This window comes from Lepisma saccharinum, chromosome 1 (genome assembly GCF_977018435.1).
Source record: "Lepisma saccharinum chromosome 1, izLepSacc3.1, whole genome shotgun sequence".
Classification (NCBI taxonomy): domain Eukaryota; kingdom Metazoa; phylum Arthropoda; class Insecta; order Zygentoma; family Lepismatidae; genus Lepisma; species Lepisma saccharinum.
Window position 1 is genome coordinate 154,187,599 of NC_139229.1, and position 13,746 is coordinate 154,201,344.

Sequence of the window (13,746 nt, forward strand, 5' to 3'; positions counted from 1 at the left end):
GAGAATCTCCTTTGTGAAGGAGTAAATAAATACCCACATTTGAAAATCATATTTGCAGCACTTGACACGTCTATGCCCTTGTGATAAATGTAGAAGTGAAGTAAGTATTAAGTTCCTAAATGGTGCTGATGCTCCCTTTATGGGTAAATCACAATGTACAGTGGCGAACACTATATATGCACACCAGGGATATCACGTACTACCCCTTTTAGGGTGGGTGATCAGTTGGTGTGTCAAACACCTAATGCACTCACCACCAATGTGTTTATTCCCACAAATAGTAGCAAATATTGTATAAAAGTTGCTATATAAATGGAGATTTATGGGGAGGGTGGGAGTGTCTTCTAGCTTCCGCCACCCCTCTGTTTGCCATTGGTGGAGTGGTTCTGACACTGATTTTTAAGTACTACATGCCCTTTAAAATAATGTGAACCATTGCTACATGTACTGAAGTTCTCAGAAAAAGAACTATCTTCAATTTTTCATATGACATATCTGTATAGTGATTGAAACCAGTGTCTTCTACATCCACCGTAATCCACATATCTTACCTTGTCTGCAGTGATTATCAAGGAGGTGTACATGCACTTCGTATGCACTGGAGGCTTTGTATTCAATGCAGTTGATTCACTCCCATAGCAGAATATAATATTAATGTTTGCATTCTTAACTTCTTGTTCATTCCACTGAGTTGCTAAAATGTTTTTTTTTTTATTTCAGTGAAGGTCGAGAGTCGCTTGACATTATTTTATTTAGCGAATGATGTCATCCAGTACAGCAAAAGGAAAAATTATGATTATGTACAAAGCTGGGCTCCAGCACTGCAGAGGGCCACTCCACAGGTTCGGTGAGTGTACTCTTGCTTCCTTTTAATTTTTTTTCCGTATATATTTGTTGTACTTTTATCTGTTTAACCTTTTGTGTCCCAAGCGTCTCGATCGAGATACCCAATTGTAACCCTCACGGTCCCAAGCGTCTCGATCAAGACGCTGTGTCAAGGTCGTAGTTTTTATGTTATAACTTTTCTGGCTAGAATTTCGATTTTTTTAATATATATATATATATATTGTTCCTAACACATGTATTTAACAGAAATGTTTCTTGCACCTTTTTTTTTCTTTCTTCATGAAAATGGAGGGGAAAAGGCGGGAAAAGGGACTTCTCTTTTGCATCTCTCTTCAAGGGAAAATTTTTGCCGACAAAAGAAGACGAGCTTTGTTGTTCTAAAGCAATGCTTTTCACTCCCGCCTGTTAACTGCATTCGAAGGAACCTTGTTTATCAGTATCCGATGTCAAAATGAAAGTTTTCCGTGAAGGCGCAAGCAGGGGGTGGGGGTTGGGGGAGGGGGAAGACTGGTTGTTGAATCTGCTTTTGAGAATGGAATTTCGAAGCACGCTGAAGGAAACCTTTGTTTTTTAGCACAAGTATCCACAAGTTGCAACATGGGTTACCCTGCATTGTCTAAAAATAGAATTTCAAGCAGCTGCAAGAATCGGCGCTCATTTTTCACTGCGTTCTAGCTTTTCGTCCGTGAATGTTGTGCGTAGGTGTCATTTTGTTCCCAAGTGCGAGGACATTTTTCGGGTGAAGTGACAATTTTTTAAAATCATTTTTGGGGGGGTTCTCCCTTCCCCCTCCATATATACGCCAAATTTGCATAAATTTTGCATTTTGTGCATTTTGACATTATTTTTTTCGGGGGGGGGGGAACCATTTTTTTTTTTTAAAGAAAAGTATTTTTGAGGGGATTTCCCCTCTTTCCTTCTCCGTATGTACGCCGAATGTGCATAAATTATATATAATCGGAATCTGTGATTCATTCTGCGTACAACGGTATATCTTTCATATCTCTAGGGCATTTAGTTTGTGAGCTATAGTCATTTCAATGTAACTCTGCAGTTCGCTCAATTCCGAAGCTTGAGACAGTGGCGTACAAGTCTTTTGTTTCAGGGGTACAACTCGTGTAATATTGGTCATATGACAAAAATGAAAATATTTTTCTGTTTCTTACATGCCAGCGATAATTTCTATGTGCATTTTAAACTTTTCATATCCTTTTTTTCAGGGGGGGGGAGAAACCCCTTATTTTCTTTAAAAAAATATATTTTTCAGGGGATTTTCCCCCTTTCCCACTCCATATGTACACCGAATGTGCATAAATTATATATCGTCTGAATCTGTGATTCATTCTGCGTACAACGGTATATCGTTCATATCTCCAGGGCAAATAGTCTCTGAGCTAAAGCCATTTAAAAGTACCATTGCATTTTGAAGCTTGAATCAGTGGCATGCCGACCATTCCTTTTGGGGGTACAACTCACGTTACATTGGTCATATGATAATAATGCAAATATTTATGTTCCTTACATGTCAGCGATCTATTTCATGTGCATGTCAACACTGTCATGTATTTTTTTCTTTGGGGGGGGACCCCATTTTTTCCCCCGAAATTTTGGAATATTCGCCACATATACGCCGAATTTGCTTAAATTTCATATAGTGTGAATCTCTGGTTCATTCCGCGTACAACGGTATATCACTCATCTCTCTAGGGCAATTAGCCTCCGATCTACACTCATTTAATTGAAACTCTGCATTTTGCTCAAAATCCGCTCGGGACCGAGGGGGTTACATGTGAAAATGGCCTTGGGACTCAAAAGGTTAAAATATTATGGGGATGTGGGTAATTCCATGTCAAATCAACCAAGAGAAAAAAAAATTTGGAATTTGATATCATGGATTTGACTAATTTTTGGTATACACGTTTCTTATCAACTGAAATATAGAAAATATATATTTTTTTTATTTTTCATGTTGCTGTTTTTTTGAGTTATTGAATTTTGAAAATTGACAAAAACTGCTCATCGATGAAACTGTAATTACAGTTGTGAAGAGACCTGTTTCAACTGGGCATGGTCTCTTTTTAAAGCTTATCAAGAGGGCTTTCATTTGATATACAACATGCTTGGTTTTTTGCGGAAAAAAATTGAAAGTTTTTCAAAATTTTATTTTACAATTTCCAAAAAACGAAATTTTCAAAAATTTTACACATATTGGTACACATCTACTGAAGGTTCAGTCAAAATTTCAAGGTGGTATCTCTTTGGTAGCATATGAAAAGTGAATTCCTTTCAAGAACATGCGATGATTTAAGTTAACATATTTTACATACCTAACCTTATTATAAATACAGAAGCATACATACCAAGAAACTGCTTAGTGTCTTTGATAAAATGTATGCTGCTTGTGTCACCTCCTCTTGCTTCAGCTGGTATGTTCCACCAGTGGCTGTTACAGGGTCCACTTTCCAACGGAATGCGTGTCTTGGGATTTTAAGAACATGTGGTCGCCTTGGATAACTAAATGACTGTGCTGGACCACAAGGATGCAAGAAAGACACCTGCACTTCATGTTCTACATCATCTTTCGAAAGTACACATCCCACCCACCAATTGGCATCATACGCTGATGCTACAAAACCTGTGATGTGTTCAAAGGGTACATTTTCAACATCTGCATTAACTTTAACACAATGTACCAAAGTTTCTTCAGATGCAGAAAACACTTTAGTCTCCACTTTTTCTGTGCTTACTGGTACGAATGCATGAAACCTCTGAGTCCCTGTTACAGCTAGAGCTTCACCAAACCGTGTCTGTAAAAGTCTCTCTTCTTCCAAATATTTGTCATTTGTCACATAAAAAAAAGTTATTGATGGAATGTTCTCCTTTCCCCACTCAAATAGCTGGAGTGGTATTATGATTTGGTTTGAAAGAGGATTCTGGAGATTAGCTTTGGCTGCCAGCCTCTTTACTGTCCCTCCCAACACCATCACACACTCCCATACCGTGTGCTGTTGCATAAAAATGCCATCGAAATCTCTATGATGGTTGCAAAGTTTTTGTGGTTCTTATATTGTGCTGCTGAACCATCAGAGAAGTAATATACTTTCTGTAAGTTTGGCAGACAATCAATTTTCAAGAAATCTAAAAGCTTTCTTTGGAAAACATGGACAAGAACTGTGTTGTGAATCAAGCAGTCTGAAATGAAGACATACCTCTTTTTAATCTGCATTGTCCTTAAAATATACTACAAATGGATGAACTGTTGCCATTTAGTTGTTCCAGTGGAACCTTTGTACTTCATTCTGCAAAATAAATGAGTAATTCTCAGCAAAATCACATTGTCACCACAGCTTCATCATACACTAGAGAATTATTTCTTTTCAGAAAAATATACTGATTGCTGTTTGGCTATCTCTTGAGGTTGATAAACTGATTTGAAAAATCTTGAACAAATTCCTCTGTGGATTTAGTAATTGTCTCAAAAGAACATCGATCCACTGATGTCTGCCGCTTGTAGGTTATATTTTCAATCATCTCTTCCTCAAGGCTTGTTAGCAAGGCTTCCTTGAAATCAATTATGCTGGGACAGGAAACACACTCATCTAGAAAACACTTCTGTTGTGGTACCCTACACATTATTTTTGAAAGACAATCTTGGTATGTTTTAATGGATTTTCATGTCCTGGGAGAGTTATTTTATTTAAGTGAGCTCCAGCTATCATTAGTTTAACATTTTGATGAGTGGTACAATCACATACAGTGTGGGTACCACTGGCTCCTGCTATTATGCAACTCTTTGGTCTTAATTCTACAAATTTTGAAAACCCAATCTTAAAGAAAATAACAAAATACCGGGTGCATCAAAAAAATGTATACACACTTCGAACTGTCTTAGAAAATTTATTTTCTAACCTACAAGGTTAAATTTCTGGGAAAAGAAAGGTTACAGTCCAATTTGAAAAATAAGTGTACTTTCTGGTCAAACTGAATGTTCCAAATGGTGGTTAAAGTAAATGTTCAAAATGTTGGCCTTCGGCGTCGATACATTTCTGAGTACGAGTCAGACTGATTCCGTACTTCGCACTAAAGTGTCTAATGAGATTTCTGCACACACCACTTGAATCTCATCCTAAAGTGTGTCCAGATTAAGTGGTATACGATGGTCCACCTCATCTTTTACTGTGCCCCATAAGAAAACATCGAGCGGCGTAAGGTCTGGAGAGCGTGCAGGAAACTCGATTGGTCCCCTGCATCCTATCCACTGGCCTGGTACATTTTGATCAAGGTATGCTCGCACATCCCTATGATAGTGCAGCGGGATGCCATATTGTTGGTAATGAAACCTGTCATTACCGTACATTGCACGAATGGCAGGGAAAATGGAATCAGCAAGCATTGTTAGGTACTTTTCTCCAGTTACAGTACCTTGAAAATGGAAAGGACCAATGAGTCCCCTAGGAGACCACACCACACATTTACACCAGGCAAATTCACAGCCTTTTCAACAGTAATGTGGGGATTATCTTCAGCCCAGTACACACAATTATGCATATTGACAGTTCCATTAAGTTTGAGTATTGTGCTTCATCCGACCAAACAATGCTACCCATAAATCCCGGTTCACGTGTAACCATCTCCTGAACCCATTCACAAAATTGTACCCTGTGATCTGGGTCGTCGTCACTTAGCTGTTGCACCAGCCTTGGAATGTACACATGCAACTTGCCTTTCTTCAGAATGTGTAGCACACTACTAGCACTTACACCACCCTCACGTGACCCTTGCTCAGAAATGTATCGAAGCTGAAGACCAACATTTTGAACATTTACTTAAATCACCATTTGGAACATTCAGTTTGACCAGAAAGTATACTTATTTTTTAAATTGGATTGTAGCCTTTCTTTTCCCAGAAATTTAACCCTGTAGGTTGGAAAATAAATTTTCTATGACAGTTCAAAGTGTGTATACATTTTTTTGATGCACCTGGTATAATCGCAAAATTGTCTTTGAATTAAAGAACTGTTGCAATAGCCTCCTCCTCCGGTTGGAAACCTTGACATCATACTTTGATGTAGAAATATATTCTTCAATGTATCATCTTCACTTCTTCAACTACTTCTTTGGCAGCAATCTCATCCTTTTCACATCTTCTTTACAGCCACCTTCAGTAGATTTCTTCTTTACTGCAATCTCATTACTATTACTATTTCATAACCATCTTATGTCCATTTAAAAGGGTTTTATTCTTCACGGGTGCACTTCTTCCCTTTGAAGCTATATGTGCAAATGAGCCCTTCAATAAAAATGTTAACCATATTACATACATTTTGTCCTACATTACATATGTTCCTTCTTATCATTCTTCCAGCGAGACACTTTGTATATTTTCTTCTTGGCGCTTTCCGCTTTTATTCGTGTCAAACACTTGTCTTTGATACATTGAAATAAGTCAGACAGATAAGATACATGGCTTGTGAGAGGAGAAGCGAAACATTAAAGAACTGTTGCAAATTTGTATATCAAAGCTTTAAAATGAGACCATGCCCAGCCCTGTAGTTGAAACAAGTCTCTTGCAAATTGTATTTAAAGTTTCAGTGGTGAGCGGTATTTGGGCAATTTTGTCAATTTTCAAATTTCATTAACTCAAAAACCGGCAACATGAAAAATAATATATTTTTTTTTTCCATTTCAGATGATAACAATCATGTATACCAAAATTTAGCCAAATCCATGACATCAAAGGTTTATGCACTGGTTAATTTGACATGATTTGACCCATGTACATTTTATTTTGCACCAGCAACATCCTTCCATGGACAGAGAAATTATGTTGTACCATAAATATTATCTTGTTTCAGTGGTATTTCTGCCACATATGTAGTTTTTACCCAATATTTCATTTTTCATACATTCGGCATTAGATGAATACTGGCAAGGTTGTAGCCAGCTTCAGAACAGATCTAAGTCTATTTAGCATCTGGAAAAGAATGCCTGAAATACCAATAAAACGAAGTAAGTGCATTGCTTATCATTAATCATTTTAGCACAAGGTGAAAGATGTGTTATAATGATTTTTTTTCTTAAAAAAAAAAAAGAGAAATGGAATATTTCAATTGCATAACACATGCTATTGAAATATGTGCTGCATAATTCAGGCCCTGTCACTGCATTGTTGTTAATTATTCTGTATTCATTCAAAGCCAACCATTAATCACTGCCAGGTTTTCCTGTAGATGTCTCTACAGTCAACCAGTGTTAGCAGAACGCTCATGTTTTGTATATTGTATAGTGAAGTTGGACCCACACTCTGTGAACATCATAACACCAGTCCAAAACACGAGAATGGTTCTGAGAAGAGGTCAACAGTTCAGGACTAATTTTATTTCCCATTGTACTGTGCTGTTTTTTATGTATAATACTGTCAGCACGTGGTGTGAGAAGATTTTTAATATCAGAGTGCAAATTAATTGACATTATTCATATAATCTGGAGCTTATGTGGTCTAGTCAGTAGGACATCTCTCAATTCTTGTTGTGAGTGATCTAAGGTCAGAATTTTTCCACCCTTGTCTCCACATAAAGCAGCACTGGGGCTCACTTAGTCTCAATGAGATGGATATCTGTGGTATTAAGGCAGCTAGAGTGTGGTGCTGGTCACATCACCTCCAAACTGGCTGAGATCGATAACCTTCATATTTTGACAGTTAAAAAGAAATTAAATATATGTTATTGATACCATTCTTTCCTTTCCATTTTCAGAGACGAAAAGGTGAAGCATAGCATATTGAGGATTTTCAAGATTTGGGATGAGAGAGGCATATATGATGAGTTATTCATTTCAGATCTCATCAGCCTTCTGGCAAATGCCAAGAATTCAACATCTGAAAGTACCCCCCAAGTTGTGACTGAATTTCAGGTATGTGTGTTCTAACAGCAATCTACATTCTCCATTTGTGTTTCTGGTGCTATTGGACAATTTCTACATGGTTGTGTATAATTTTTCATTCTAATTGTACGAGCTTAATGTTGTAATATGGTTGAATGTACTTCAAATTGTACACATTAGGTATTATTTTGTTAACAGGGATAATTTCGTAAGAGGAGGATATAACTGAGGCAAAGGAATGTCTTTATTTTTTTAGAGTTAGTCTTGTATATTTCCATACTTTCCAGCATTCAGCATTTTTACAGGGTCTGTATTTTAAGTAATAAGAATATTTCTTTTCTCCCGCGACTAGACGTCAGAGCGCGCTGGGACCGGTTGGAGTCGGTAGTGGGGGGTGTGACCTTGAAAGCGCTCCAAGCGGCTGTTGCCTGCTGGCGTCCGTTGAGGCATGATCACGCGCGGCGTGGACGTCTGCAAAGTAGTGTGTGCAAGAGCAAAATGCAGCAAAGCATGGAACAGCGGTACGCGATCAAATTTTGTGTGCGCCTTGGAAAATCTGGTGCAGCAACGCTGGAAATGATTCGGCGAGCGTACGGCAGTGACAGTTTATCACAAGCGCAAGTGTTTCGGTGGCACAAAATGTTCAAAGAAGACCGGGAGAGCGTGGAGGATGAACCCCGCGCAGGGCAGGAATTTGTGCCTGCAGGACAGACAGTCAATGGCTCCTTCTACGTGGGGGTGTTAAAAAGGTTGAAGAGACGGGTCAACCGAGTGCGACCAGAAATTGCCGCCGATTGGAAGCTCCATCATGACAATGCGCCATGTCACACGTGCTTCGTGGTTAGAGAGTTCATGACGAAATCTAGCATCACAACGATTTCTCAGTCTCCCTACAGCCCCGACCTTGCCCCTGCAGATTTTTTACTGTTTCCCAGAGTGAAAACAGTCCTCAAAGGACACCACCACGGAACTCTGGATGCGGTCAAAGCAGCTTGCACACCTGCTCTGATGGCTGTTCCAGTTGCTGACTTTTAGGGAGCGTACGACGCATGGAAAACTCGCCTGCAGAAGTGTGTTGAAGCTCAAGGGGCATACTTTGAAGACTACTAAAGGTTTGTAGCGATATCTGTAATAAATTTTGTTTTCTGGATTTATTCTCATTACTTAAAATACAGACCCTGTATTTTTGAGAATGGTGGACTCATATGAGTGAGTATGAGTATGCTATTATATATACACACACAGTTTTTGGTATTTTGCTACATATTTGAACTAAAGAAAATACTTACTCCAATGAAAACATTTCACAAAATTAATAAAATAATAGAAAACCTGCAAGGGCAAATTGCTTTAGAACTTTTTCCTGGACTAACATTGAATGTAATATAAGTGAGGTATACTTTATATCTAAATACAGTGGAACTTCGATTTTACATTTTCCAAGGGACTAAGTTGAAAGAACTTAAAATGTGGGTAAATGTAAGATCCGTGAAAATTTTATAGCATTTTGCTCTATTGGGACCGTGAATATTGAATGTATAATACGGCACTGTATATCTGTTTTCAAATATGTGGAGGAACTTAAGACATTGATTCATGTATAATTTTGAAGGAATCTTGATTTCACTGTTTTTCTAGCAGAAAGGTAGCTAAACAGACAACACTTCAAAACTTTACATAGAAGAATGAGCAGTTTTGCTTAGAATAGACAACGCAGGTATTGTTGAAACCAGAAGAATGAGCAGTTTGGTTAGAATAGACAACTCAGGTATTGTTGAAACCAGAAGAATGAGCAGTTTGTTTAGAATAGACAACTCAGGTATTGTTGAAACCAGAAGAATGAGCAGTTTGGTTAGAATAGACAATTCAGGTATTGTTGAGACCAAGCAGAGCATTCAGTATTTCTTCTGAACTGTCTTGTGGCCATTATCTCATTTCAGCCTCAGATACTGATCACCAAGATTGGGGAATGCAAGGAATTGGAGGATGACACAGACCTTCAGCTGAAGAAAGTTAACGAGTCACACTTAAATTTATCCGATGCTGATGCTCTAAGGGCCAGTTTGAAAGGTGAGGCTTCTTACACTTGTTGCTTTGTTAATTTGGTCCTTGTTATCAAATTTAGATAAATTGTTTATATATATACCATATTTACACGTGCATAATGCACACCCTGGTTTTTGATGGGGAAAAGTGACAAACTGACAAACAATTATATCTCGTATATAATGCGCAGTACAATCGAGGTTCAAGAAATGGCTTTCTTAGTTGTAGGTTATAAAGCTGTTGCTATGCCAAATGACATCATACTTATAGTCACCTGTTGCTATGTGGACCAACAGAATATCCTCTTGTGTAAACAATAAGTCACCAATTCATACCACCTCCCCCCCCCTCTCCCTCCACTGTGTTAAGCATCCCAATGCTTTCACTCTTTAACCAGCTTATTTATTCTGTAATATTATAATTAAAATAAAATTTAACTTATTTTTACCTACGTTCAGTGAGTGTTGAGTAATTGACAACGTTTCAAGGACCACTGTCCTCTTCTTCAGGTCGGTTAATCAGCTTCACGGTTGCCACCGAAGCTTCGTGGATGGCAAGGATTAGGTTTACATGGATGGGATAAAATATTGGGATTCCATCACAACTGACCCGTTTTTTTTTTTTTTTTCCTACCATTAAAATCAATTAAAACTCCATTACAACTTATTAAAAAATAATCCCTCCGCCAATTTGCCACTCACATGTTGACAGTCAATGGTTTCCTTGCGAATGCACGAGGTCGTAAGCAAGTTAGATCTCCCCCCCCCACCTTTTCTCCCTCTGCATTACGTCATATTTTATTTATAGTACATAAGTGAGTAAGTTGCACGTAACCTGAAAAATGAATTCTGTAATAGTAGAAAGTGAGATCAAAATTACCTTATGGATTTGCAGTGCTCAGGAAGTTATTTTCTATTATTTCTCACCCAACAAGTACCACTGATTTGCATCCCATGTGACGAGAGGTGCATGCTCAAATTCCGCCAGAACGACACTGCTTTCCTTGGTGTCACCGAACATTACATTACAAAGTGGAAAATCGTGGAAAATGGCCTTTAAACTTTTATTCGTGTTTTTGCTCATTCCTTCTTTACTTTTTCTAAAAGAACTTTAAAATACACACTTTTTCTGTGATTAACATAACATTAAACGAGGCACATTCATTACCCTCAAACTAGCAGTTAGCAGCACAAGATTTCTTCCATAAAGGCATTTACACATACATACATATCTCATATTATTTGACCAGTACTACATTTTAATTATTATTTTCTTTTTCCTTATCTTTTATTTCATCCAAAGTACCATCAAAATCAGAACTTTCCTTCATCTTAAATGGAATACTGTTGCCATATTCAGAAACTGCAGAATTTAAGCTTTACAATGATATATAACATGATAGGGTTCCGTAAACATGAAAGATCAATGCAAGTATCACGTAGTCATGGAATGATGTACGGTTTCGTGTTGGCTGTCTGAATTATTCCATGCATAATACACCACAGTTTTTGGGGGCAAAAATTTTGAAAAAAGTGCGCATTATACATGAGTAAACACGGTATGTATATAACTTTGTATATCATAAAGTATTCATGTGTGTGTCTTTAAGTGCAGTGCATAAAATGTAGGCCCCAATCTAGTAACTTTGTCACAAAAATGCAATTGCAAGCAATCAGATATCAAAACTGGGATACACGAGAGTCATATTTCTGTGCATTTTAGACCACACAACAGAAAAATTACTATATTTTTGGCATTGAATAAGCCACAGTATGTTTTGTACACAGTTTCGTTGAGAAAATGGAGTTTTCGTGGATTTTCGCTCTAGGATGAAATCAGTAACATAATATTGCATATGGATTAGAGTGTTGCAATGAGTGTTTTTTGCTCGAGAGGCAAATAGTTTGCACGGGCAACACTAGATGGCACACAGAATTTATAGTTCTTCCGCTCGAGCAAAAAAAACGACTGATCAAGCGATATACACTCGAACTCTATTAGTAGACGTATTTCCGTGATTTGTCTATGGTAGTGGGCCCTCAAATATGGATTGTGAAGTAAATGACGAATTGAAATTGAAAAATAAGTGAACATAGACATCATCTCCATGTTAAAATGCAGTTTTGTATATCTTACTAAGATATATGAAAATGAAATAGATGATTATGGGCTGAAACTACCTAGACTGACATTTTATGTTTCTACGATTATTTTCACATTGAAATGATGTTCGATTGAATGGTATAACTGCATTTTATTATTTCGCAGAATATGATTATCCTTTTCGGTAAGTGAACAATGATGTACATGTACTTCTTGCACTGTGATACGATATTTGTAATTGCTTAGGCAGATCCGTCACTATGTGTATCCATTTTATGTTTCGGTCTGTAGATATTGCATACTTTCATATGTGCTGTATTTGAGTCTTACATAATATACAAAATTATTATTTAGAATTGTAATTGCATAGAGTTGTTTTTGTTCAATGTATGGGTTTTAGGTTGACAGTGCTGCTTATTAGGCTCTGGAATATGAGACGAGGCCATCATTCCACTAAGAGTGCGGTACGTTCAAGCGAGTCGCTCGAGCGAGCGAAAGTGGTCCGATGCAGTACTCTAATATGAATACAGTCTTGAGCATTTGCTCCGGTACCATAGGGCTGGAAATGCATTCCTCGACCGCATTGTTACCGGGGACAAATCGTGGGTTTTTCATTACAACCCTGAAAGAAAGTGATAGAGTATGGTATGGAAACACACAAACTTGCCCCCACCCAAAAAATTCAGGACAACCCCGTCTGCAGGAAAGGTTTTGCTTACCGTTTTCTGGAACATCCAGGGTGTCATTCTTGCTGATTTTTGGGTAAAATGAGCAACTGTAAATGCTGCTGCATATTGTGCCACACTGAATCGTCTACAAGCTGCTCTGCGCCTAAATGTCCAACAAAATCTCTGGAGGAGGTCATCATTCTCCATGACAATGCTCGTCCCCATGTGGCTGCATCAGTGACGCAAAAAGTCAATTCCTGGCAATGGAAAATTCTCAAGCATCCAGCATACAGTCCAGACCTGGCCCCATCAGACTTTTACCTGTTCGGCAAACACTTCAGCTGCGACATGGAAGTTGTGACATCCGTGCGTCGTTGGTGTCACGTCCAGTCGAACGTTTTGTACCGCATGGGCATCGAAAAATTGGTGTCACAGTGGGAAAAATGTATAAATGTGAATGGATGCTATGTGGAAAAGTAGAGTAATGTTCAAACTTCAAAATGTATATTTCAGTTTTTGTGAATAAATTTCCTTTTGGCTGTAAAAGATTTACTCAATTACCTTTTGATATCCTCCCGTATAATGATCAGAATTCCATAGTTGCCAAAACGGGCAATCTGAAATCTTGAGATATTTGACAAATTGTGACTTGCGACTGTGAATTACAAACTCTGTCACCAGATGCAAGATCATTGTTATTAGAAGAAATATGCCACATTCCCAAGAGAAAATTTCTTTATGCTCACTTTTGAAAGGACCAGGTTTAGTTCTGAGGCAATAATGGCACCAGTATTTTGATATTGATTAAATTTAATCAGCAATACTGGCTAATAATGTCTGAGCTACACTTTTGCAAAGTCTTATTATCCTGTAAATTATGCAAGACAATTTACATGTATGACAGGATACAGACAATGGAAAAGTATATCTGCCATCCCATTAGAATTGATAGCTTTTGATATCTGCAAGGCTGTGTCTGAAATGTGTAAGTTCACCCTGGAGGTACATGTACTTAAAATAGAGTCTTGATAGCTCTAGTCTTGAAATCTGCTTTGTAAAAAAATATCCCGGGTGCTCAAAAATTATTGGTTGATTTTGTAAGACTATTTTCACCAATAATGAACAGAAATACATGATATTAGCACCGTTTGAAAGAGAAATGTTTAAAGTTTCATATTGACCTTAAATGCATGCGCCACAC

At 37.8% G+C, this 13,746-nt stretch overlaps 1 protein-coding gene across 1 annotated transcript in view; it reads left to right on the top strand.

Annotated features, from left to right (window-relative positions):
* The window catches only part of LOC146002833 (uncharacterized), a 47,097-nt gene that overhangs the window by 12,208 nt on the left and 21,143 nt on the right, over window positions 1-13,746 (top strand). The window contains exons 2-4 of the mRNA XM_083140806.1: window positions 721-847; window positions 7,602-7,758; window positions 9,669-9,798. Of these exons, the coding sequence (XP_082996932.1) occupies window positions 721-847; window positions 7,602-7,758; window positions 9,669-9,798 (414 nt within the window). The remainder of the gene's footprint in view (window positions 1-720; window positions 848-7,601; window positions 7,759-9,668; window positions 9,799-13,746) is intronic.